The sequence below is a fragment of the Lytechinus variegatus genome, chromosome 4 (genome assembly GCF_018143015.1).
Source record: "Lytechinus variegatus isolate NC3 chromosome 4, Lvar_3.0, whole genome shotgun sequence".
Lineage (NCBI taxonomy): Eukaryota > Metazoa > Echinodermata > Echinoidea > Temnopleuroida > Toxopneustidae > Lytechinus > Lytechinus variegatus.
Genome location: NC_054743.1, coordinates 17,882,174 through 17,909,946, shown reverse-complemented (window position 1 = coordinate 17,909,946; position 27,773 = coordinate 17,882,174). Strand labels below are relative to the sequence as shown.

Sequence of the window (27,773 nt, the reverse complement as noted above, 5' to 3'; positions counted from 1 at the left end):
GAGCATTAAACACTCAAACTATGAACAAACATTCCGTTTTCTAAGGGCATCCAAGGCAGCATGCAAAGTGTGGAGGAAGGACATTATCAAAACCATCAAAAGTGAGATGTCATTTCTCTGCAAAACCTCGAACCTCATTCCAGATTCCAGTTCAAAGGAAGAAGAGTTTGACTGGACAAAGATTCTAGATAGAGTAAAATCTGTCGCCCCTACGTTCTTTGCTGTTTGCTTGGCGGCCGTATCTAGAAAGAAGTCTTCAAGGTAAATAACACGAAATACTATACTAGATTTAATCTAACTGTTAAGTATATTCATCTTGTGGGTTGGCGGTGATTAGAGATTGGGAGACACGTGCCCTCTATGTTAGCTTTGGGAAAGGACACTTTCAAACAACAAGGTCCAATCTGGACAACTTTTCAACCAAACTTGGATGGTAGATGGATTTGGGGTACCTGCATGTTATGCTGCAGGCAAAGGTCACATGGTTAGGTCAAAGGTCATTTTCAGGTCAACGTTAAAGTTTACCTGCAAGACTCTCTTATGACACCTAACTCTTCAACCGCAAGTCACTTTTTCAACCAAACTTGGATGGTAGATGGATTTGGGGCACCTGCATATTATGCTGCAGTCGGAGGTCACATGGTAAGGTCAAAGGTCATTTTCAGGTCAACGTTGAAGTTTACATGCAAGACTCTTTCTCTGAAATCATAAGTCACTTTTCAACCACACTTGGATGGTAGATGGGCTTGGGGGACCTGCATGTTAGGGTTATTGTCGCCATGATAATTGTATATATTTGTCAAATTTCTGTGTGAGCTCTATATATCGCAATGACAGATGACGCGCTGGGTTCGGGGGATACAACCCGCCGAGCATCTCTAGTTATTAATAATTATAGACTTACGATTTCATGCTAAAGAGGATGGATAGTGTCGTTCAAGCAGACCTTGCCCTCCCACACCTAGGGACAGTGATTTTCCGCGATCGCGGAAAACGGACGGAATTCACGGAAAAGGCCTTTTGAAACGGAAAGTGGCATTTTAAACGGAAAATCACGGAAAATGTGTTTTCCCTCAAAATACACAGAATAGCAACAGAAATTACTAAAAAAACCCAACAAAATGAGAATATTGAATGGCCACAAAACCCCAGAAAACACGATCTCACTTCGCTACAATCATGACAATTCACACATCGTGACTGCTCTCGACATCAGCACACTCGATAGTACCCCGCGTCCGTACCCAGCCGGCCGGGTTGAGCTTCACATCCCTTCATATCGCTTCATAATCGCTTAACTGCACGGTCGTGTGTAGCTGCCCTCTACGTTTGAAGATGAAGCATGATTTGAGATTTCTGAAACGGAAAAGGCCATTTTTTGAAACGGAAAATCACTTTCCCTACACACCATCCACCAGAGAGAGAGAGAGAGAGTGAGAGAGGGAGAAAAAGAAAAGGAACAGAAGTGATAAAAGAAAAGAAGGCAAAACATCTGAAGAATAATAAGGTTATGACTTTTTAAAACCTTTGTTTTGGTCATTTTCCCAAGTTTTGTTCACAAAAGGGTGGAGGAGCCATCGTAATAGATCCGTGCCTGATGGATGCTATGCAGAAACAAAACTTTGGCAGAATTCATCATCACTATAAACTGTATTGTCTGCATAATGTAATAGCAATCATCTCTTTTCTATTACAGTGCTTCCCAGAAAGTCATGAAGAACAGATTGGGAATGATGCTCCTGATTCCATTGTATCAGAGAAGACCCATCGTCATGCAAAGATTACTACCTGTACCTGTGGCTTCTACATTGAAGAGATATGGCTTAATGGGAAAGGTAGCCCATCTATGATAATGACAAGCGTGCCCGTATGCAGCAGGGAGGGGGCACTTGCACCCAATAAATTCTGAAAACACATTTTTTTATTACAGAAATTCATAAAATCACCAATCCTTCTATTTCAATTTTAGAAATGGAAATTTGCCCCAATGAGATTCTTGGGTGCTTTGCTCCCTGGTTTTTTTAAAAAATTATGTCTTGCCGTACCCCCCCCCCTCTCGAAACTTGTCTGCAAGCAGCCATGGTGACAAAAAATATACTTGTTTTATTGTAAGATGCATGTTTTTTATTACACCTAATGCTCACATTTTGTTAGACACCGGAATACAATGCCAATACTTCCTCAAGTACTTCTTTCTTTGATATCTGTCATATCAAACTGAAAACATTGCTCAAGCATTGTGATGTAAATGGGTAACTGGCAAGAATATTTATTCCTTGAAATGCAGTGCACTGAACAGTTACAATGCTTTTAGTATGGCATGTAATGCTACATATAGAGGACATAGAGACTTCTGATAACTGTTATGCTCTTGTAACACTGTTTTTTTTAATGGTCTTTTTGATATATTATATATATTTGTAATTGTGGTAGCGTTTGACGGTGTATCGAGGCGAGTGTTACAAACAAAGAAAGATGAGACGAGAAGGCAATGATTATTAAGTTCCAATATATATTTATTCACCTTTTCTTGATGGTAGAAAGGTTAGTGAACCCTTTCCATTACAGTGCAACTGATATTTCTTATTTTTGAAATATATATTGATTATTTCTACTTTAACACTCTGTACAAGAAAGTAAAATTATCATTTTCATAATGAAAATAATTTTTGTCTTTTGAATAAAGGGACAAGAAGTAAATCATGATATTGTCAGATATGCAAATGTTCCAATAGAGATCATTAGGAGTAACAAGAAAAAATTAATTCTAAACTAGAGATGTATTGATAATGTAACTTTCATTGTCATTCTATGAACAGGATGTGAGCTCTTTCAAATGTTTTGGTTTGACAACATCGCAGACTACCGCCATGAGAAAATCAAACCAGCCGAGCAGTGAAGCTGACAAGGTCATATCCTCGTGGAAAATGTCAATAGAGGTTGGTCACCTTGAACTAGAAAATGCATGAAATATTTTAAAGGGATGGTCCGGGCTGAAAGTATTTAAAACTTAAAGAAATAGAGTAGAATTCATTGAGCAAAATGTCGAAAATTTCATCAAAATGAGGTGACAAATAACAAAGTTATTGGATTTTAAAGTTTAGCAATATTTTTGAAAACAGTTGTCATGAATAGTAAATAAAGATGGCAGTAGGTGGCAGGTTCGAATCCCACTGGTTCCAATTTTTCTGACTTATGATATTCATTGAAGATCGAGCATGCTATGTTAATACATAGGAGTTATGCCGAAAATTTGTTTACAAATTATAATTTCCTCATATTAAAGCCTCTTTATTTACTATCTATTGTCAACGGCGGACTGCATATGCATATTATGCATACTAATGAGTCAGAAAGAAAAGGATCGAGGATATTTGAATTCCAGTTCATCGTGATTTAGCCGTTAACCAGAATAGCTGTGTGGTTAAGTCGCTGCCTGGAAAGCAGTAGATGGCAAGTTCGAATCCCACTGATTCAAATTTTTTCTGACTTATGATTTTCATAAAAGATCAAGCATGCGATCTTAATACATTGGAGTAATGCCGAAAAATTGTTTACAAAGTTGTCATGAATATTCATTAGTTGGGCTGATGATGTCACATCTCCACTTGTTATTTTGTATTTTATTATATGAAATTAGGTTTATTCAAATTTTTTCCTCCTAGAACTAGAAAAATTGGATTGAGAACAGTTTTAGTGCATTAGATATTTATTGCTGCAACTGATTTCATTATAAGGGAGACATATCATTCACACAAGTATGAAATAATGAAAATATGATTTTATGTAATATAAGAAAACGGAAAGTGGGGATGTGACGTCATCAGCCCACCTAATGAATATTCATGACGACTGTTTTCACAAAATATTGCTAAACTTTAAACTTCAATAAGTAACTTCATTATTTGTTATCCGATTTTGATGAAATTTTCGGCATTTTGCTCAGTGAAATCTGCTCTATGTATTAAGGTATAAATATTTTCAGGCCGGACCATCCCTTTAATAAAGTAACATGTAATAACAAATGCATATTCATAACTTGACGGGAGGATACATTCATGGCTTCAAAAAGAAGAAGAAAATCATTCTCCAGTTGGTTGGATAGGTTTGTCAATGAATACAGTGCCATCTATTATTATTATTTGTTTGGCGTCACATGCGCCTGGGAGGTGAAAAGCGAATCACTGAATGCAGGTGGACCACTACACAGGGGTTTCCCCCTACTCTTATACAAATAGTGCAGTGGGTTCTTAACGTGCAAAGGTGGTGACTCTCCTCTACACGGGGCCTCCATTTAACGTCCTATCCGAGTTGAATGGGTGAAGAACTATTGTCTGATAAAATAAAACCATGGCTTTGTTAATAAAGCATTCATTTCCACTACAAAGTTGCATCTGTATATTCATTAAATTCCACTTATAGATGCTTCAAAGATGCTGTGTCTCTTGTGTACATGTAGTTGTATGGTGATGCTTATGCAAAGCAAACCTCAGTTTATGCATTATGGTGTTCAACAATCTCTCTCGATCATTGTTTCCAGAGAGATATTTCTACACCCACATTTGAAGGTGCAGCTTCAACAGCAACATCAAGCTTGGAAATAACTGAACCTCACGCAACTACACCTGTGGACACGAATCGTGAGTGCATACTTCTTATGCTCTGGTGACATAGACAATTCATAATTATTCTATTTATAATTTTCATAATATATATAATTATCATTTGTTTGCATTAATTAAGAAGTGTCTGCAAGTAGACCCAGGGTAGGACACGCTGAGGAATATTTAACCGGCATATAATCAATCATACAGAAACCTTTGGGAAAATAGACCCCTGGGGGAGGCCAGTCAAATATATTGCTGTACACATGCTCGACCAAAAAAATGTGTTTAAAGGGGTGATTTCAGTTTTGGATGTGGGCCGTGCGTGCACCCGTTACGGGTATCAAAAATACTGATTTTTTTTAAAAGGGTAGTTTTGAAAGACTGGTCAATGGTCAGTCGCAGGGTCAAACGTATTTAGGGTATGCTTTTTTAACGATGCCCCTGTCTGTCCGTCCATTCCCCCACTTGGTCTCCGTGCAGTAACTCGATGAATATTCAATGGATTTTTAAAAAATTTGGTTTATAGCAAGTTGACACCACAATACAAACTAAGTTCAAATTCGGAGTCCGCAGGTCAAAGGGCACAGCTCATTAAATATGCGAGTTTGTTTGCACATGATAACTTCTGAAATATTCAACAGATTAAAAAAAATTTGGGTGTGTAGGTAGATGACACCAAAATATAGGCTTAGTTCGAATCTGGAGTCCGCAGGTCAATGGTCACAGCTCACATATGCGAGTTGGTTCAAACGTCTAAATTTGTTCATTATATGTATGTATATATATATATATATATATATATATATATATAGATTCAAGATTCAAGATTTTATTAGAACAAATGATCGCAGCTTGTTACAGCTGAATTGGCATATGTTTTACAAAAAAGCATAAAAATACACATAAAATCAACAAAATGCAATGTTACAAAAGAATCAAGAAATTACAAAAATAGTTACGGTAAAATCATGATAATAATGAAGAAGTGATCTTAGCTTTGGATAGCTTTTAAAAAGTACATTTGTTGGAAAAATGATTTACTCCTAAAATAAAATTATTGTGATGTAATATATATATATATATATATATATATATGCATATTGGTTTCTGCACGATATTAATTTCAATCATATTGAATGAATTTCTGATCACATTAAGCAGGGGCATCTGTTTCCATTAGACATGTCAAATTTCTAGTGTCCAAAGCTTTTTTTTTAGACTAGCCAAACGTGTTTAGGGTATGTTTTTTCTCCAAGCTCTTTCCCGGGGTCACTCTGGCGACAACTTGTTTAGGGGGTTATTTTGCACACAGAGAAAAACTCGATTTAGGGGGTGTTTTGAAATAGGCCACGCGTTTGTACAGAAATACCCCGCCCCCCGGAATAGACCTCCCCTTAACCCTTATCTAACAGGGGGGAGGGTCAATTTGACATAAGGAATACACAAAACCTAAGGCATTGAATTAAACAGCAAAAAATATAATATGTTATGAACAATACTACAACTATTTGTGAATGTATAAATAGACAAAATACAATGATAAAGGGAAAATGTTTCGAGTTGAATTTAATTCAGTTCAATTTATTTATTTTCTCAGCATAAAAAAATGATATACAATATGTACAGGAATGGCGAATAATATCAGAGAAAATTGGAAACTACAGAAAAGTTTATAAGAACTTGTGAGTAGTAGTTCCCAGTACTGTTACGTGTACATTGAGTCAATAATTTCTACCATGCTGTGGCGTAGATAATGAACGTAATAAAAAATGAAGGGGCCATATGCACTTCCGTATCGGGCAATAATCTCAGTGATTTTTTTATGCACCCGCAGACGAAGTCCAGAGTGGGCATTAAGTGTTGCCCCTGTCCGTCCATCCCTCCACTTGGTTTCCCCGTGCAATAAATTATTTGATGGATTTAAAAGATTTTTGGTGTCTGGGTATGTGACACCAAAACACAGTCGGGTCACATCGAATGACCTGACTGTCATATCTTCTGTCAGAGATTATTATGGAAAGGGTGAGTCTTAAGGTCAAAGCTCTAAATTTGTTCATTATGTGCATATTGGTTTCGGTACGATATTATATTCAGTCATATTGAATTAATTTCGGATTGCGTTAAGCGGGGGCATCTGTGTCCTTTCGAAACATCAAATTTCTATTTTTTGTTTCGTCTGCATAGCAGAGCGAGACTTTAGGCGCCGTTTTTTTGATGGCGGCGGCGTCAACACCAAATCTTAACCTAAGGTTAAGTTTTTGAAATGACAGAATAACTTTAAATAGAATTTATATGGATTAAATAATAATATTTAACAACATTTATATAGCGCTTATCACAAAGAATGTCTCTAAGCGCTTAAGGAAAATAAATAGGAAGACAAGAAATTTCAGCTAAAATTAAATTTAGTTAGGATTTAATTAGGATTTAGTTCATGAAACTTGGCCATAAGGTTAATCAAGTATTACTGAACATCCTGCCTGAGTTTCAGGTCACATGACCAAGGTCGGTCAAAGGTCATTTAGGGTTCACCAAGATTTCTTTGGTATTGCTACAAATGCACAAATATTAAACTAAAAAAGAGCTTTGATAGAAACCTGAACGATTTACACTCTTTCTCAACTTAGTCAAATAGCTACATAGGAAAAAAGTGATGATATACCTCCAAACTTGTTGCTATCTACACAGATCCTGGATTTTCGATGGTATCCCACAAATCTTATTGGACGGAAGAAAAGGCAGATGTGACGGAACAAGGGGCAGATGTGACGAGCGATTCAGAGAAAGTTACAAGAGTCGGAGCCAATTCATATGCCGTCAAAAACCGGATATCATTTCACGATGTTGAAAACCAAAACACTCTCACAGCCAGTGACCTCCCAATTATGACCTACCTACCCAGCCAGGATGATTATGAAGACCTGAGAAAAAGAATGTGCATTCTGGTTGGAAGGATCCTGAAAGACAACCTCAATATCTTTGCCAATGAGTCTGTGATCTCACACATTCCTCATGAATATTCTAAAGAAAGCTCACAAAAGAGTGAATATGTGAGGTTTTTTTTTTTATTTAATCCATTCTTTAAAGAAATATACTTTTTCAAAAGATATGCTCGGGATGTTATTGTCTGAAAATGAGGATTGATTTATGATTATAGAACAGTACTACTACTACTACTACTACTACTACTACTACTACTACTACTACTACTACTACTACTACTACTACTACTACTACTACTACTACTACTACTACTACTACCTACTACTACTACTACTACTACTACTACTACTACTACTACTACTACTACTACTACTACTACTACTACTACTACTACTACTACTACTACTACTACTACTACTACTACTACTACTACTATGACTACTACTACTACTACTACTACTACTACTACTACTATTACTACTACTACTACTACTTCTACTTCTACTACTACTACTACTACTACTACTACTACTACTACTACTATACTACTACTACTACTATACTACTACGACTACTACTACGACTACTACTACTACTACTACTACTATTATTACTACTACTACTACTACTACTACTACTACTACTACTGCTACTACTACTATTACTACTACTACTACTACTACTACTACTATTACTACTACTACTACTACTACTACTACTACTACTACTACTACTACTGCTACTACTACTACTACTACTACTACTACTACTACTACTACTACTCCTACTTTACTACTACTAATTTCCAATAAGTGCACAATAGAGCTTGTTAGGATGATGGGATTTTTTTCTTTTGTATTATTTTTTCCATTTGTATCATCAACTGGCCCAGTAATTATTCTGATACTTCTGTTTTGGTAGTTATATTTTTTAATTTTCCACTGTAAAAAGTAAGATATTACTTTACAGTGTGTAATTTCCTTTCAGGTCAACCTAGGAATAATTGAAGAGGATCCCAAGACCACACGGGGTATGCACAATATCATGACCATCCTTGCCAATTACATCCCAGAGGGATATCCTGTTCCCTTCCATGTGGACCAAAGAACCTTGCAGATAGCAAACAGTTGTAAAATGGCAGTATCGACGGTGCCAGCCCCCGTGAAGAGGCTGCATGATCTCATACCGGTGCCCCAAGATTTTCACTTCCGATCCGTTGTGATTCAGGTAAGAAACCTTTCCATGGGGGTGTTTCACAAAGATTTAAGTATGACTTAGAGTCGCACTTAAATGCCGAGTTGCGTACGGTATGAAAGGCGTGACCGCATTGGTCAGATCGTGCCATGAGGACGCGCTTAACTACGTATCTATCAATAAGATCGCGCGTTGCATATCATGTACGCGTCGGCATTTAAGTGCGACTTAAGTCATACTTAAATCTTTGTGAAACACCCCCCATATTTCTCATGTATGACTTCTATTGAATTTTTTATTCAAGGGTATTATTAAACTTGTCAATTGCACTTGTTGTTTTGAAGACTGGACATTCACATCTTAAATATTGAATTTATTATAGATTTTAAGTTAGGTTACAGGCCTACAACTATTCCCACTCGTACATCAGGCCCACACAAGTTTTTTGAAACGGGGGGGGGGGGGGGGGGGGGGGTGAGGTTCTGATTTTCCCCATACAATATTCATTCAAGAAAAAGTAATCACTTCTGAAATTAGTCAATATTACATTACTCCCTGCACAGATTTGACAAGCAAAACAAAAAAGCTTCTCACTGAATGTGTGGTCAGTGGTCACCATTACCAAATTTTCTACATATATATACACATGCAAACTCTTTCCACAAACATGCACACCTAACTCATATCTCACCCTCTCTCTGTTTCTCCTAAAACAAAAGGATATCGTAGCTGAACTGTTCACGCCAACAAGCCCTACCGAAGAGGGTAGTCTGAAGCATCTGAAAGAATACTTCGGGCACGACAACATGAACGAAAAGGTTACCAGCTTAAATCACGCTGACGATTTCTTACTAGTAAGTATGCCATGTATACTATCGACCTTTAACATAAAGGAACCCATTAAGGCAAATGCATTGTAATGAAAATGGGAAAGACATACATGTACCTGCCTACCATTTTGGCAGAATTATACTGATTTTTGTCTCACCTGCATAGCAGAGTGAGACTATAGGCGCTGCTTTTCCGATGGCGGCGGCAGCGTCAACACCAAATCTTTACTGAAGGTTAGGTTTTTGAAATGAGAGCATAACTTAGAAAGCATATGGTCCTAGTTGATGAAACTTTGACATAAGATTGATCAAGTATTACATGACCAAGGTCAAATGTCATTTAGGGTCAATGAACTTAGACCATATTGAGGGAATCAACTTCAAAATATTAACCCAAGGTTAAGTTTTTGAAATGTCATAACTTTAAAAAGTATATGGACCTAGTTCATGAAACTTGGCCATAAAGCAGCGTGATCATGCCAAAAATTTGCCCGCAAGTTGTCTTGGACATTATCTCCAAAATTATATAGTAATTAAATTCATGCAAATTGCTATTATGTGATTATACTTATTTATGCATGATTAGTATGCGAAATCATACTTTTCCCTCTAACTTTGTAAATTAGGCCCCAAATGTTATGATTTTTGTCTCATCTGCGAAGCAGAGTGAGACTATAGGCGCCGCTTTTCGACGGCGGCAGCGTCAACATCAAATCTTAACCTGAGGTTAAGTTTTTGAAATGACATTATAACTTAGAAAGTATATGGACCTATTTAATAAAGCTTGGCCTTAATCAAGTATTACTGAACATCCTATTAGAGTTTCATGTCACATGACCAAGGTCAAAGGTCATTTAGGGTCAATGAACTTAGACCATGTTGGGGGAATCAACATCAAAATCTTAACCTGAGGTTAAGTTTTTGAAATGTCATCATAACTTAGAAAATATATGGACCTAGTTCATGAAACTTGGACATAAGGTAAATCAAGTATCACTGAACATCCTGCATGAGTTTCACGTCACATGACCAAGGTCAAAGGTCATTTAGGGTCAATGAACTTTGGCCGAATTGGGGATATCTGTTGAATTCCCATCTTAACTTTGAAAGTTTATGGATCTGATTCATGAAACTTGGACATAATAGTAATTTCGACATAAGGTAAATCAAGTATCACTAAACATCCTGTGCAAGTTTCAGGTCACATGATCAAGGTCAAAGGTCATTTAGGGTCAATGAACTTTGGCCGAATTGGGGGTATTTGTTGAATTACCATCATAACTTTGAAAGTATGTTGGTCTAGTTCATAAATCTTGGACATAAGAGTAATCAAGTATCACTGAACATCCTGTGCACATTTTAGGTCACATGACCAAGGTCAAAGGTCAATGAACTTTGGCCAAATGGGGGTATCTGTTGAATTACCATCATAACTTTGCAAGTTTATTGATCTGACTTTTGAAACTTGGACATAAGAGTAATCAAGTATCACTGAATATCCTGTGCAAGTTTCAGGTCACATGATCAAGGTCAAAGTTCATGTGAGGTCAATGAATTTTGGCCACATTGGGGGTATTTGTTGAATTACCATCCTATCTCTGTAAGTGTATTGGTCTAGTTCATAAAACGTGGAAATGAGAGTAACCAAGTATCACTGAACATCTTTAGGGACAGTGATTTTCCGTTTCAAAAAATGGCCTTTTCCGTTTCAGAAAATCTCAAATTCCGTTTCAGCATGTCAGAAAACGGAAATTCCGTTTCCCCATACACTTTGTACACACGGAAAAGTGACAATTCCGTTTACACATTGAATAGCAAAATCACAGTGCGTACACTCGCACTAGCCAAAATTTGTATCTGCTACTGGACCAACAACACAATAAAATCCGTTCTAATCGGATCTATGCGGGTGCATTTAAGAATTTTTCGATCACATTTAGCATGCATACATCCTCACCTTTCACATAAGTAGCATTATTTTGCAGTGAAATTTAATTTCATCGATAATTTTGGGGTTTTTTGGACATCGTTATCATCTGACAACGGCTTTCGCCAATCCGCCATCTTGGATTTTAAGACCGCGATATCGTGCTGTTACATCTTCAAACGTAGAGGGCAGCAACACACGACCATGCAGTTGAGCGATATGAAGTGATATGAAGCTCAACCCGGGCCGGGCAGGCCGGGTACGGGCGCGGGGTACTATCGAGTGTGATGATGTCGAGAGCAGTCACGATGTGTGAATTGTCATGATTGTAGCGAAGTGAGATCGTGTTTTCTGGGGTTTTGTGGCCATTTAATACTCTCATTTTGTTGTTATTTTGGAGTAATTTCTGTTGCTATTCTGTGTATTTTGAGGGAAAATACGTTTTCCGTGAATTTCCGTTTGAAATGCCACTTTCCGTTTCAAAAGGCCTTTTCCGTGAATTCCGTCCGTTTTCCGCGATCGCGGAAAATCACTGTCCCTACATCTTGTGCGAGTTATAGTAGTTTTCAGAGTCAGCAATGCTGCTATGTTGAATCGCGTGATGCAGGTGAGACGGCCAGATGCATTCCACTTAGTTGTATAAAAACTCTCTGTGGTGTTTTAAAAAGTACACATGAAAAAATTGCAATATCAGATCAATTTCTTATGTATTATATTGTTTTTTGAATTTTTGTTTATTTCTTTATTTTTTGGACCTTTTGTTTTTCATTGTTTTTTTTTCTATGAAATTTGTTGAGGACTCTTCTTAGATCATAAACAGAATAAAATAAATACATTTAAACCAGAAAAACTAAAAAAGAATTATACATTAATAATTTTTTGTACACAAAATCATGTTTTTAAGCAATTTTTGGTCAACATGCACTTATATAATATTGCATAATTTTTTTAATCGTGTACCTGGTTGACGCGAAACTGGTCTCAATAATAGAAAGACTTGTAAGTAAAAAATCAGCAAGTGGCATGGTCAGAATATTCCGGGTGGTGAAAATATTGCGTGAAACATTGACGGGGGCCTCCGATGCCCCCCTCCCCCTGGCCTGGATAGGGTTAAGATCAATGAACTTTGGCCATTTGGGGGTATTTGTTGAATTACCTTCATAATTCTGAAATTGAATTGGTCTAGTTCATAAAACTTACACATAAGTGTAATCAAGTATCACTGTACATCCTGTGCGAGTTTCAGGTCACATGACCAAAGTCAAAGGTCATTTAAGGTCAAAGAACATGGGGCCATGTTGGAGGTAATTATTGAATTGCTGTCATAACTTTCAAAGTTTATGGATATAATTTATGAAATGTGGACATAGGGGTAGTCAAGTATCACTGACAAGTCTTAGGTCACATGATCAAGGTCAAAATGTCATTTAGGGTTAATGATTTATATAGTATTGTATCATTATATGAATGGTGTATTTTGTGAATAATTATTTTGTAGTAGTTTTCAAAGTCGCCACTGCTGCTATATTGAATTGCGTATTGCAGGTGAGACTGCCAGAGGCACTCCACTTGTGTATACTTGCAATTATCTTGCCTACAAGACTTAATGAAGCCAAAGTCCATCGATAATCTTGAATTCTTTTAAAGAATGGAATGGGGTGGTAAGTGATGATATGTTTACTTTTAAATGTAAATACAATTTTAGTTTCATAAAACGATTAAACTGAAGAATATGTTAGAAAATGCAGAACCAATATATAGGATTAGTGACAGTAGTGATAATATTGATGAAAATTAGTATGCATTAAAAGAGCTACAATGTGTCAAAAAAACTATTTTTTTATATTACCGTCAGAGAAAATGTTATATATAACCACTGCACTATTGAAAATTCTATGCGTTGTTTTTCATTCTTGTACAGTTCATTACGTGTGCTTTTGTGGTTGGATTTGCACTGCAAATCATACAAGATACCCAGACCCCAACTCAAGACGTCAATGGATCATCGACGTCTACTCCGAGCCTATCTGTGGTAGCAGATGAAGTGGTACGGCAAATATGGCATCAGATTCCCATGAATAGGGTGGCTGATGTCGTGAATGCGACTGCAGAGGGTCATGATGACAAATGGTGCTTCTGCAAGGAAGGTACTGATGATTACTCCACCTCATGATGGGTGATAACTAACCCTGAAAGAAAGAAAGAAAGGAAGGAAGGAAGGAAGGAAGGAAGGAAGGAAGGAAGGAAGGAAGGAAGGAAGGAAGGAAGGAAGGAAGGAAGGAAGGAAGGAAGAAAGGAAGAACCAGGGAGGGAGGGAGAATCTAACCTATTAAAAATGTTTAAGGCTGTAGAAATTTCTCTCTTAAAACAATATCAAGAGAGATCTTTGCAAAACATACTGTATAAACCTGATTGTTACCCCTAGTTGTTAATAATTAATAATAGTAATGATAGCAAGTTTTTATATAACATTTTCCCCGTAATGGCTCAAAGTGCTTTACAGCATATATTGGAGTCATTTCAATCCCGCACGAAGAGTACACAATTGCCAATCTCTGGGGAGCATTCCTTGCATTATTCATCGCAGCCTCATAATGGCGCTGGCAATTTCAAACATAATAACTTTCACACCCTACTTGGTACATATTCGGCATGTGGGTCAAGAGTGGCAAAATGTGGATTAACACCTTGCCAAAGGACACTAGACCGCGGTTGAATTTGAACACACGACCCTCTGTTTACAAGGCGATAGTCAGAACCACTACACAACGGCTCTTCCACTATAATGATAATTATAATGTCATATTTTACCCAGGGTAACCACTCCAGTTCTGAAATTTCCCAGCAGGCCCTGCTGAACATAAGAATGTTATTATTGTCCCATCTTTTTTTAAAAGTTTTTCAAAACTTGAGGAGCAGCTCCTTGACCAACTAAATCAAGAGCATTTTTTTTGCTGCTTTACGCTCATTATGTTCATATAACTTCAGTGTGTAAAGAAATTATGCTATCATCCCCTCAAAAAATAAATTTTGCCTGGTATGGAATTGGAAGAAATTGACAACTGACTTTTTTCAAGGCTACCCCAAAGTCATTTATTGACCTGTGTCCTTTTTTTTCATTTTGCTTTCACAGATATAGAAAATGCCAAAATGGTGGAATGTTCCAATGTTGATTGCGAAAATGGGAAATGGTTTCATGAAGACTGTGTGATGATTCCAAATACAGGTATACAACTAGAAATTTTTAAAATAAATGTTTTTGCTTTTGTTAAGACTTGAATGGTGTACATTAGGTTTATAGCGTGGTATCATTAATAACATACATTTTGCACAATAATTCTTTCAGACAAGATATTGATACACACCTGCAGCTCAAAAGTTGCAACACTTTTTATTCTATCGCATGCATTATTTTGTCAATATCAACCGACATTCCCTTTAAATTGTCTCTCTTACCCCTCAAGCAAAAACACTTATGCATATTTATCCAAATAACAGCTTATGTGAAATGAAACAAAATATATGATATATCGTATAAGTAAACATTATAATTGTAATATAACTTCATTATACATTTACCCAAACTGCTACTATGGCTTTTAACTAACCCTATAGGAACATTGGTATAATGACTGAAATGAAGCTCATTTGTTTTCGTTTTATTGTCTCACCTGCATAGGAGAGCGAGACTCTCGGCGCCGCTTTTCCGACGGCATAAACATCAAGTCTTAACCGAAGGTTAAGTTTTTGAAATGACAGCATAACTTAGAAAGTATATGGATCTAGTTTATGAAACTTGGACAAAAGGTCAATTGAGTATTACTGAAGATCCTGCCTGAGTTTCAGGTCACATGACCAAAGTCAAAAGTCATTTTGGGTCAGTGAACTTAGACCATATTGGGGGAATCAACATCGAAATCTTAACCTGAGGTTAAGTTTTTGAAATGTCATCATAACTTAGAAAATATATGGACCTAGTTCATTAAACTTAAACATAAGGTCAATCATAGTAAATTAAGAAGCTTTTTTATAGGAGGAAATTATAATTTGTTTAACAAATTTTCGGCATTACTCCTATTTGTTTAAGATCAGTATGCTCGATCTGTAATGAAAATCATAAGATCAGTATGCTCGATCTGTATGAAAATCATAAATCATAAGTCAGAAAAAATTGGAACCAGTGGGATTCGAACCTGCCATCTACTGCTTTCCGGGCAGCGACTCAACCACCAGGCTATTCTGGTTCACGGCTAAGCCACGATGAACTGGAATTCAAATACCCTCGATCCTCTTCTTTCTGACTCATTACTATTCAAATGCCGTCCGCCGTGGACAATAGATAGTAAATTAAGAGGCTTTTTTATAGGAGGAAATTATAATTTGTTTAACAAATTTTCGGCATTACTCCTATTTGTTTAAGATCAGTATGCAGGGGCGGATCCAGCCTTCGCCAATAGGGGGGGCCCGGAATTTTTTTTTCAGCCATATTTTCCCCGATCGGCCACTCGAATATGATATTTGCCGGGATTTTTGGTTTCTTTAAAGGGGTAGTCCTATTAGTCACTTCTTAGCTTTATTCTTATGAATAAACATAAATAATACCATAATCATTATTTATATAATGCGAGCGCGAAGCGCGAGCTATTTTTTGGGGGGAATCTTATGTACTTTTTTCTAAAAGTTTTGAACTTTCTGGGCAATCCTGAAAAAAGATGTGTATGCAAGTGAATAATTATTACAAACGTACAAGCGCGAGCAAAAAATGAACTGATGGAAAAGGTACTGTTAAGGACTTGCTTGCAGTTAGCCATGAAGACGTTACATATTTTAAAAAATCAAATAATGCGAGCGCGATGCGCGAGCTGAAATTTTCTTACATTTTTACCTAAGGAATGGAAATTCTAAGTACTTTTTGTAACTTAACAGAATAGGTATATAACTAAACGATTGGTGCGAGCACGAAGCGTGAGCAAAAAAAATCGTGATTAAGACCTACTGAACGAGACACTCTAGTCAAGTTTTGTAAATCATGAAAAGGATGAGGAAGTGGGGATCTTCCTTACTTTAATAATGCGAGCGGAAAATTTTTATATACGTTTTGAGCTGATCGAAAACGTATTTGTTATGGACTGCTTGAACTTAGCCATGAAGACGTTACATATTTCAACATTCAAATATTGCGAGCGCGAAGCGCGAGCTGAAAATTTTTGAAATTTCTACCTGAATAATGGAAATTTTAAGCACTTTTTGTAATCGTGGAAAGGATAAGACAAAAACTGAACATTATTGATGCGAGCGCGAGCGGAAAAATTCTGGACACTCTATTCATGTTTTGTAAATCATGAAAAGGTTAAGCTATTGGAAATTTTCATACATTAATTATGGGAGCACAAAGCGCGAGCAGACAATTTTTTTATATTGTTATCTGAAACTGGATAATTATTTAAATGGAGAACAAGCTGCGTATCTGAATAAACGTGTGTTTGAGATATCGACCTAGAATTTGGGTATTCTAAATACCTTTTTTTTACCATGAAAATCAATAAAGCGAGCCAAAGCGCGAGCTAAAAATATATGATATTCAGATCTGAAAAGGGGTCACTTTAAGCTCTGTATTGCAAGCACTTTGTGGAAAAATTGTGAGGTGAAGAAGGATCACAGTTAAAACAGAGCTGATATTTTCAATTATTGTTACTTTGAGTTTTGACATAGGACCGGGATATTCTTTAAGTACATTATGTCATAAGAAAATTATGACTATCTTACTATTTCTCTTCCTAAGCATGAGAGCGCAAAATCTATTAATATTATGGCCTGAAAATTGGACATTTAAAGCACTTTTGTAATTATGCATAAGATGCATGAGTTTAAAATCTATCAATGCGAGCGCAAATCGCGAACAGAAATTTATGATTAATTGTCATCAAATGGTGATTTTAAGTAGTTTGTTTTAGAATTAATATTGAGATATACATAACTCACTAATCAAAATGCAAGCGTGCAGCGCTAGCTGATACGTTTTGACAATCTGACCTAAATAGGGATATTTTGAGAACTTCATGGAATACAGGAAAATAATAGGTACCTGACAAATCAAATTTTGCGAGCGCGCAGCGCAAGCAGAAATTGTTAATATTCAGACCATGAAACAGAAATTTTTACACTTTTAAAAAATCAATTTGTAAATAAAACAAAATAATGAAAGATCAATTTCCCAGCTGAAATATGTTTTGTATATTGACTTCAGAATTTGATATTTTAAGGTCCATATTGAGCAAGATATCACCTAAAAGGCAATGCGAGCGCAAAGCGCGAGCGAAAATTTTATATCCCGACATGAAAGATAAAAAAAAATGATTTCCAAGTCTTCCCCTTATCTTATTTTATTCACTCATCTTCCTCTTATGCTTGCCTTCCTTCTTTTCTCCTCTCTTTTCCCTTTTTCTTTTTTCCTTCCTTTTCCCCTTTTTTTCTTTTTTTTGCTCCGCCAATAGGGGGGGCCCGGGCCCCTCGGGCCCCCCCCCTGGATCCGCCTATGGTATGCTCGATCTGTAATGAAAAATCATAAGATCAGTATGCTCGATCTGTATGAAAATCATAAATCATAAGTCAGAAAAAATTGGAACCAGTGGGATTCGAACCTGCCATCTACTGCTTTCCGGGCAGCGACTCAACCACCAGGCTATTCTGGTTCACGGCTAAGCCACGATGAACTGGAATTCAAATACCCTCGATCCTCTTCTTTCTGACTCATTACTATTCAAATGCCGTCCGCCGTGGACAATAGATAGTAAATTAAGAGGCTTTTTTTTTATAGGAGGAAATTATAATTTGTTTAACAAATTTTCGGCATTACTCCTATTTGTTTAAGATCAGTATGCTCGATCTGTAATGAAAATCATAAGATCAGTATGCTCGATCTGTATGAAAATCATAAATCATAAGTCAGAAAAAATTGGAACCAGTGGGATTCGAACCTGCCATCTACTGCTTTCCGGGCAGCGACTCAACCACCAGGCTATTCTGGTTCACGGCTAAGCCACGATGAACTGGAATTCAAATACCCTCGATCCTCTTCTTTCTGACTCATTACTATTCAAATGCCGTCCGCCGTGGACAATAGATAGTAAATTAAGAGGCTTTTTTATAGGAGGAAATTATAATTTGTTTAACAAATTTTCGGCATTACTCCTATTTGTTTAAGATCAGTATGCTCGATCTGTAATGAAAATCATAAGATCAGTATGCTCGATCTGTATGAAAATCATAAGTCAGAAAAAATTGGAACCAGTGGGATTCGAACCTGCCATCTACTGCTTTCCGGGCAGCGACTCAACCACCAGGCTATTCTGGTTCACGGCTAAGCCACGATGAACTGGAATTCAAATACCCTCGATCCTCTTCTTTCTGACTCATTACTATTCAAATGCCGTCCGCCGTGGACAATAGATAGTAAATTAAGAAGCTTTTTTTATAGGAGGAAATCATGTATCACCAAATATCCTGTGCAAGTTTCAGGTCACATGATCAAGGTCAAAGGTCATTTAGGGTCAATGAACTTTGGCCGAATTGGGGGTATTTGTTGAATTACCATCATAACTTTAAAAGTATGTTGGTCTAGTTCATAAAATTTGGACATACAGTCCGACCTCTCTTATCCGGACACGTTGGGACCAGCACCAATCCGGATAAGGGATTTATCCGGATCTGGGAGACCCAATATTAAATACACGCAGCTGTGCTGCCGGCTGCCTCCCAGGCCAGTACCGGCAGTAGCTACACTGCACTAATGTAGTGGGCGTACGGTAAAGACAATCACTGCAGAGTCAGTGCAAATTATAGGCAGTGTTTTTTATTGAAATGAAATCGATCGATGGCCAAAACTCTTGGATAATTTACCTGCTAAAATGACTGAGGTATACATCGAGCATACCTCGAAAGAAAGTGAATGACTCGATGAAACTAAGTTTTAAAATTAGATCATCGCGGCGGGTATCGCAGCTTCGCAATGTCAGCCATTGTTCCACTGACTGTAGGCTCAAACATGATAGATGGCGCTGTCCGTATTGAGGCCTAAAGTTAGCTAGCAAGACATGTGTTGTTTTTCCCGCGAAGCAAAAAGAGAAACGTGATGAAATGTTTGCGCTTTACTGGAAATTATCATTCCTAAAGTTCTTTTGGTGATTTGGGTGAGATATTTTCATGAAAAATATGTTTGGTGTAGGGTGACTATGTTGGGAAATATATGTAATCAAAGTGAGTTTATGTATAGGATTGACTTTAGATTGAAATCTCATTTCCTCACGTACCTGTACTAGATTAAAAAAAAAAAAAAAAAAAAAAAAAACCTCGGCAAGTGTGCGTCCGGATAATAGAGAGATCCGGATAAGGGGAGGCCGGATAAGAGAGGTCGGACTGTAAGAGTAATCAAGTATCACTGAACATCATGTGTGCATTTTAGGTCACACAACCAAGGTCAAAGGTCAATGAACTTTGGCCATAATGGGGGTATCTGTGGAATTACCATCATAACTTTGCAAGTTTATTGATCTGACTTTTGAAACTTGGACATAAGAATAATCAAGTATCACTGAACATCCTGTGCGAGATTTAAGGTCACATGATCAAGGTCAAAGGTAATTTACGGTCAATGAACTTTGACCATGTTGGGGGAACTGTTGAATTTCCATCATAACTTCGAAAGTTTATGGATCTGATTAATAAAGCTTGGACATAAGAGTAATCAAGTACATGTATCACTGAACATCCCTTGCGAGATTTAAGGTCACATGAAAAAAGTCAAAGGTCATTTAAGGTTAATGAACTTTGACCATTTGGGGGTATTTGTTGAATAACCATCATAACTCTGATATTGTATTTTGGTCTAGTTCATGAAACTTACACATAAGAGTAATCAAGTATTACTGTACATCCTGTGTGAGTTTCAGGTCACATGACTAAAGTCAAATGTTATGTCAAATCAAAGAACTTTGGCCATGTTGGAGATTATTAAATTGCTGTCAAGTGTCATAACTTTCAGAGTTTATGGATGTTGTTTATTAAATGTGGACATAGGGGTAATCAAGTATCACTGACAAGTCTTAGGTCACATGATCAAGGTCAAGTGTCATTTAGGGTCAATGAATGTAGTATTGTATCATTATATGAAGGGTGTTTTTTTGTGAATGATTATTTCATAGTTTTTAAAGCCAGCACCGCTGCTTTATTGAATCACGTAATGCAGATGAGACTGCCAGAGGCACTCCATGTGTGTATAATCATGAATTGTTGTATTTATCATTTTGTTTCAGACTTGAGTTCTGGAATGTGTAATAATAACCCATGCAATAGTTGTAACATAAAATGTAAAGGAATGCTGTTTTTCTTTATTGATCTATTTTGTACTGTCAGATGACACTGGGTGGTACTGCACCCCTGCATGCGAGGATTCGGATAATGGACAGTACTGCATCTGCAGGAAGAAAGGGGAATCCCTCACGTGGCAATGTGGAAATAAACATTGCGAACGTGGTCAAAGATTTCATCATCGATGTGTGAGAACAACATCGCGTGTTACACAAGGTATTTTTTTCTTTAAAAAATATTTCTAAGCTCTTGACCCATATGAAACCATTCATTGAACAAAATTTTCCAATGTTGTTATCACTACAATATGTACAAATGCATAATTCATGAAAAATACAAATACATATGTAACTGTAACTAAGTGTTTGTTAGGCCTACAGAAATATCATAAATTAGCCTTACAAACGGATATACTGAAGCTCTTTGAAGCTTTCACTCTGATGAGTGCATGTCCATCTTTTAAAGGGGAATGAAACCTTTGGAACAAGTAGGCTTGTGTCGAAACAGAAAAATCAAAGAATAAGCCCAAAGAAAGTTTGAGAAAAATCTGACAAATAATTAGAAAGTTATGAGCATTTGAATATTGCTTTCATTAATGCTATTGAGATCCTCCCATTGGCAATACGACAAGGATGTGTGATGTCACATGTGAACAACTTTCCCTTTGATGGACAATGAAATACCCCCAAAATGTCTCTTTTTGCTTTTTCTTATGGTGATACAAACTCTTTATCCATGATGTATTCTTTAAAGGTCTGTATTACATGCCCTCCTATAGAAAGAATATATGCTCTACCGATAGATGTGAAAAAGAGACAGTTTAAGTGAAGTATATACTATAGTAATGGGGAGAGTTGTTCACAAGTGACATCACACATCTTTGTTGCATTGCCAATGTGAGGATCTCCATAGCATTAGTGATCAAATATTCAAATGCTCATAACTTTAATTATTTATCCGATTTTTCTCAAACTTTTGTTGAACTGTTTCTTTGATTTTTCTGTTCTCACACAAGCTCTTTTGTTCCAAAGATTTCATTCTCCTAAATACATATGTTTACACCCTCCAAGTATTCTATCTGCTGTCACCATTGATTGCCATCAATCATTGATGAAGCAGTCACAAATCGTTCTACCTGAGTATTTGCCAACTAGAATCATGCCTATATTTTATAATTTTTTATGAATATTTATTTTAAAGGTAAAAGAAAGTAGTTGCAGCAAACAATTATTTCGTGACAATTTTTAAAATCAAAGTTAATGGTCACAATATTACCATTGATCTGCAAGTGGTACATTTATGTAAGCTTATCTTTGTGAAATCATGATATCTTAGCTGATAACTGATAATTCTGATGATCACCAACACAGAAAAGCATATGTGGGATAGAGTATAAGTTTTCCTTGGAAAAATACCCAATATTTTACATGAAATTCTTTGCTTTTTTTGCTCATTCCTCAGCAATTACACATTTTCTTCCAGAGCCTATTGCCACATATTTTTTATATTCATATATACAAACACTTTGGTTGTAATTTATTGGATTTTATTTGATCTTTACCACAACTAGCATTTATCTTTAATACAGGAAAGTGGTACTGTTCTGAGGAATGTTCCAAAGTGGCAGGAAAAAATAAAATAGAAGGTGATGAACTCCTGGACTACATCAAAAGGTGCACTTGGCAGTGTCTGTACAGCGAGAGCATTCGAGATGCAGAGAGGGAGGCCGACGGCGTGGCACTTATGCGCCACTGGAGAATATCCATGCCTGAATTCTATCGCCTTGGGCATGAAAAGCATTTTTCTGTTGGCCACCGCTTGCTATCTGGTGAGAAACTCATGCACAATTGTTACATTGTTTATTATTGCAGTGCTGTCAATCCGAAAATAGATTTGTATAAATAAAAAAAAATCCAAACTAGCACAATTTTATCATAATCGAATAAAAATATATGATAAAGTTACCTACATGCATTTGTAAAGTTTTCTGAATATTCCCCCCAAAATAGTCTGGTGTGCAAGTGTGTATATTACAGTTTTATTCTCATTTATTCTCTGAAAGGGCACCTCGTGTTAAGGTCCACTTTAAAAAAAAAATAAAAATTAGAACCCCTCCCTAAAAATTCGTAGTTATTGGCCTGGTATTTGAATTTAATTTTTTCTTCTCGTATTCCATTATACAGGTGTAGCCGGATGTTTCCCCCCCTCGCATTGGGAAGGAGATTGTTCACAATCAAATACCCCCCTGCAAAAATCCTTGCTTACCCGTCTGGTATTTGAATTTCAGTTTTTTATTCTCTTATTCTGTTATACAGGTGTAGCCGGATGTTTTCCTCCTCGCATTGGGAAGGAGATTGTTCACAATCGAACAATAAATCTTTATGGAGGTTTAGGGCGGAACCTTGCTCTTGACTTCTTCATGGAGCAACTTCACCACAGGGCAAAGGGTTAGTCTTAACTTTTTAAATGCAAGAATGAATAGGCTAAGACCCCGCTACATCTTCAATCATCCTATTAAAGGGGAATCCAACCCAAATAAAAACTTGTTTTTATAAGGAAAAGAAAAATCAGACAAGTTGATAGGTGAAAGTTTGAACAATATTGGACAAACAACAAGAAAGTTATGAATTTTTAAAAGTTGTAAATATTGGTAATCACTATACCATGGAGACTTCAAATTGGCCGCATATGTGATGTCATAGTGATGTAAGGCAAGGACTACTCTTCCATGTACTCCAATACATATTATGGCTAAACTGTCATTTTTCCCAAAAGTTTTATTTCAAATTATATTTTTCTTTCATGATGACATACTACAATATACAACCTGGGCTATAGTTAGATTACTGCCCCAGGGGAATGGGTACTTAGGAGAAAACCACAAATCCCTGATAATAAAGTACATGGCCTATGGGAAAGTTGTCATTGCCCCTTGTCATAATTTACTTACACAGTTGCCAATTTGAAATCTACATAGTATTAGTGATCTCAATTTTAAAGCAGCTATAACTTTCTCATTGCTTGTCCGATTTCTTTCAAACTTTCACCATTCTGTTTGATTTATTTTTCTCCTTCCCAGCATAACATTTTATGGCCAAGGCTGGATTCCCCTTTAAGAACTAAAAATGCTTCTCTCGTAGCATTGAGTGAGTTTACCCTAATTGAACTTGGACCGCACTTTAATGGAATTCATTTTGTAATCTCATTTATCAACTACACACTTTTTGTCTTGCATACAATAGTGTCTCTATCCAAAATAATTCCATTGATAGGTAGGACAACAAAACTTAGGAAGCTCTTAATTGGTTATTAAAATATGCATAAAAATAATCTTCAAATCCTAAAACATAATAAGAATTAATAATAAAAAGTTACAGAAATTCCATATAAGTTTTGAAAAAGTAGCAAAATAGATCATGTTTATGTGCCAAAAATACATAGAAAAATGGTACCTCGCTTAGTTGTACGTGGCATGGATGTGTGCACGATGCACGTAATCATGTAATATATAATTTTGTGTGTAAACATTTCGCTGCACGTCAGCGAAAATCCATTAACTTCATCATGCAAGCCTATATCTAGGACTTGAGTGTGCATAGGGCGATGCCTGGCACAGGTCTGATATGGCCATACATCGAACGTCATCAATTCAAGTTTAAAAAACAATCCATATTTTTGGACCCATTTAAACCCAAAATTCGTAAAATGTGAAAAAATGTGGTGAAACTTTAAATGAGCTATCAGATTCTCGAATCATTGATAGATTTGTTTTTTTAGCTTATTAGGAGCAGATTACGTTGGATTTCGAAGCTACATTTGGTATCAAAATCTAGCTAAAATCCAGCCCGTTACAGTGCCGCCTTAAATATTGTAGTTTGTCGGGGATACAAGCACAGAGAGTGAAATGGAGTATTCTTCTGCTCTGCCGTAGACTTTTACGTTAGCGATACGCAGCGATGCCATTGGCATGGAGTATTCTTCCAGCCTGCCACAGACTTTTTCATTAGCGATACGCCGCAGTGTTGGTATCAACGCATTGAAAAGCGAACTGCATGCCTATACAAATTTTATGCACATCCTTGAGAGCGCGCTAGTGCGCTATGGCCTTGCCCACCCTTGAAATAGAGACAAAAAATATAAAAGTGTGAATTAGTTTCAATGATTTTTATTCACATTACATTTTGTATGAATATGGAATGAGGAAGATTGTTCATATGGTCATGAAATGAAATGCAAAAGAAGTAGTTGGTGACCTCATTTGTTCAGTCATTTCCATACTTACCAGGAAGTGCATGTATCTGTTCTCTGAAACTTTTGAAAGTATTAAAGGTCATAACTTAATTATTTTATGTCAAATTTTCATTAATCTTTCAGTGTGATGCCTCTCTCAGTATTCACTGATTATTCCAAAAAACTTTTTCCTGGGATGGAGTTGGCTTTTAGGCATCTCCTGTCTATGTGCCAAGTGCATAGCTACAGTGTAGATGGTTGGCCATTCCTGTCAATGAATTTCTGGTTTGAGTTGGATGGTCATCTAATTTTTTCAGCCGGTTCCATGACGTTTGCTGCAGCGACAATTGCTTCACTGTAAATTCCACACACTAATGGAATGACTGACTTCAACCCTGGATTTAAAACTATATCCTGAAACTAACATAAAACCCTAGTGCAACCCTAACCCTATATTTTAGACGAAACAAAGCCTGGATCAATTGTCGCAGGAGCAAATGTTGTGTCACCTTTTAGCCCCGTGCCCCTGCCCGTCAAGTTCCATTCAAACAAATGAAAATCTTGTTTTTATTTTCAGGAATGATCAAACACAGACTTGGTGGATACACAGCAAGGTCTAGAGCTGCAGATGGGAAATTCGAGAGAACACGCAGAATGAGTCTGGACAGACTCCTTTCCCAGCAAATAAGTCAGATGCGACATGTTGATAGCGGTGCCTCGTCAAAGTCTGTGAGGAATCCACGGTTCAAGCGGTATAAAGTGGATGTGAAAAAGTTTGCGAGCAAGTTTGGGTACCTCTTCAAGGAAGTGAAGGGTCGAAGCATCACATGCCATAAGTATGAAGAGCTCAGTACCGATCAGGCAGTGGCAATGAAGGAGACACTTTGTGACTTGAACAAAAAAATTGACAAAGAGGAAATTTCTCAGACATAACATTCCCTCAGTTTCGCAATATAAGTAAGTGATGCCATGGAAACCTCTTGAACAGCACAAAACTAGTAACAGATTAATTAAAAAGATCAATGAAAGTTTGAGAAGATTTGGAGTTTTTGGACTTATGATGAGAATTTTGTAAGAAAACTAATTCTGATTTAACAACAACAAAAATGAGAAAGAGGCAATATTCTCAAACCTACCATTCTCTCAATTTTGCAATAAACGGAAATGAAACTCTTGAAACAAGTTGAAATGTACAATAGGAATCTATAAATGCAGACCTGTCAACCAGTACGTATTTGCAACCAAAATACAGCAGTACGGTTTTTTTTTTGAAAAAATATTTTTTTTTACAAAATCATAATTTATTGAGAAAAATCATCTCTATATATCTCTATTTCATAAAACTTACACAAATATGGTTATTAGATCAATGTAATTCAGGTAACTTTTTTTTTTTCAGTCATTTTGTTAAAACCAGGGTGAGATATACACATGTTTAAAAAAAAATTTCATCTGCAAGAGCAGTGCACATTTTATCATTTTTAGTTCTTAATAGGATGATTGAAGATGTAGCGGGGTCTTAGCCTAGTCATTCTTGCATAGCGAGCAAGTGTACCACGCATTTTATTATGATTTTCACTTTTTGGGGGAAAATACATTTTTTAATCACAGAATGCAATTTTTCATCCCAGAGGTTGACAGGTCTGTAAATGATGAAACTGATCAATGAAAGTTTGAGAGAAAAAAGTGAGTGAAATGAAACTGAATCAGTCATCACAAGTAAAAAAGAAAATGTACATCGATGTTCCATTATTGTGATATAATAATTTTGTTCAAAATATAAAATTATATCATTTTTTGATGTATCATCAATATCAATTATCAAACAATGCTATCAACAATTACTGGGCAATTCCATAAAATATGTACGTCCAACCCCCTATATGTGGGACCTTCAAGAGATTTTCTGTCTCCGATTTCTTGTTCCTTTGACAGTCTGTAATGTTCTCAAAGGACCCAGACTTGGTCAGTTTATGAAGTGAAGTAAAACTTGAGAAAAAAGGGGGTCGGACGTACGAAAAGGTTTATTATTTTATGGAATTGCCCTACTTTATATTTTTCTGTAATGATTGCATGTAAATGTACTTGACAACCAGATTTGGTATTCAATTCAAACAACTTCACATTAAACCCTTGAAATCAGTTTAACCAGTTGAAAAAGAGATTGATCAATGGAAGTTTAATAAATATTGAACAAAAAACAGGACAGTTCTGAAGATCAGTGAAAGTTTTATCTAAAGTAAACAAATAAAGGTTTGAGCATTTGAATGTCAAAATCACTATTGCTTTTGAAATCCTTCTATTAGCAAATGTAAGCAAAATGTGTGAGGTTATACAAGTACATGAACAACTTTCCGATTATTTTACATATTTCATTTAAATTGCCTTTTTATCAAATCTATCGGTATATCTGATGTTTCTTTTCATGAGAGTACAATGTAAGGTTCCTAAGAATTTATCTAGAAGAAGAGTTTGTTTTATCATAAGGATGGGCAAAAAAAGACTTTGTTTTGGTATTTGTGTATCCATCCATTGCAAGAGTTGTGTGTGACATGTATTGGTCTACATGAGGATCTCAAGAGCTTTTACATTTTCAACATTCAAATGCTTACACTTTTATTATGGTGTGCCGAATCCTAGCTAATGATTTCATTGATCTTTATTTTGATATTTTGT

The 27,773-nt window shown here is 36.4% G+C and overlaps 1 protein-coding gene across 1 annotated transcript; it reads left to right on the top strand.

Moving 5' to 3' along the window:
* Window position 1: 1 nt before the first annotated feature.
* LOC121412848 lies at window positions 2-26,030 on the top strand. The gene is made up of 13 exons (XM_041605609.1): window positions 2-261; window positions 1,697-1,835; window positions 2,820-2,939; window positions 4,541-4,640; window positions 7,296-7,657; window positions 8,538-8,777; window positions 9,464-9,598; window positions 13,423-13,648; window positions 14,635-14,727; window positions 20,913-21,083; window positions 22,456-22,695; window positions 23,183-23,314; window positions 25,675-26,030. The coding sequence occupies exons 1-13, from the start codon at window positions 107-109 to the stop codon at window positions 26,028-26,030; spliced, it is 2,469 nt and encodes an 822-aa protein (XP_041461543.1). The 5' UTR covers window positions 2-106.
* Window positions 26,031-27,773: the final 1,743 nt, after the last annotated feature.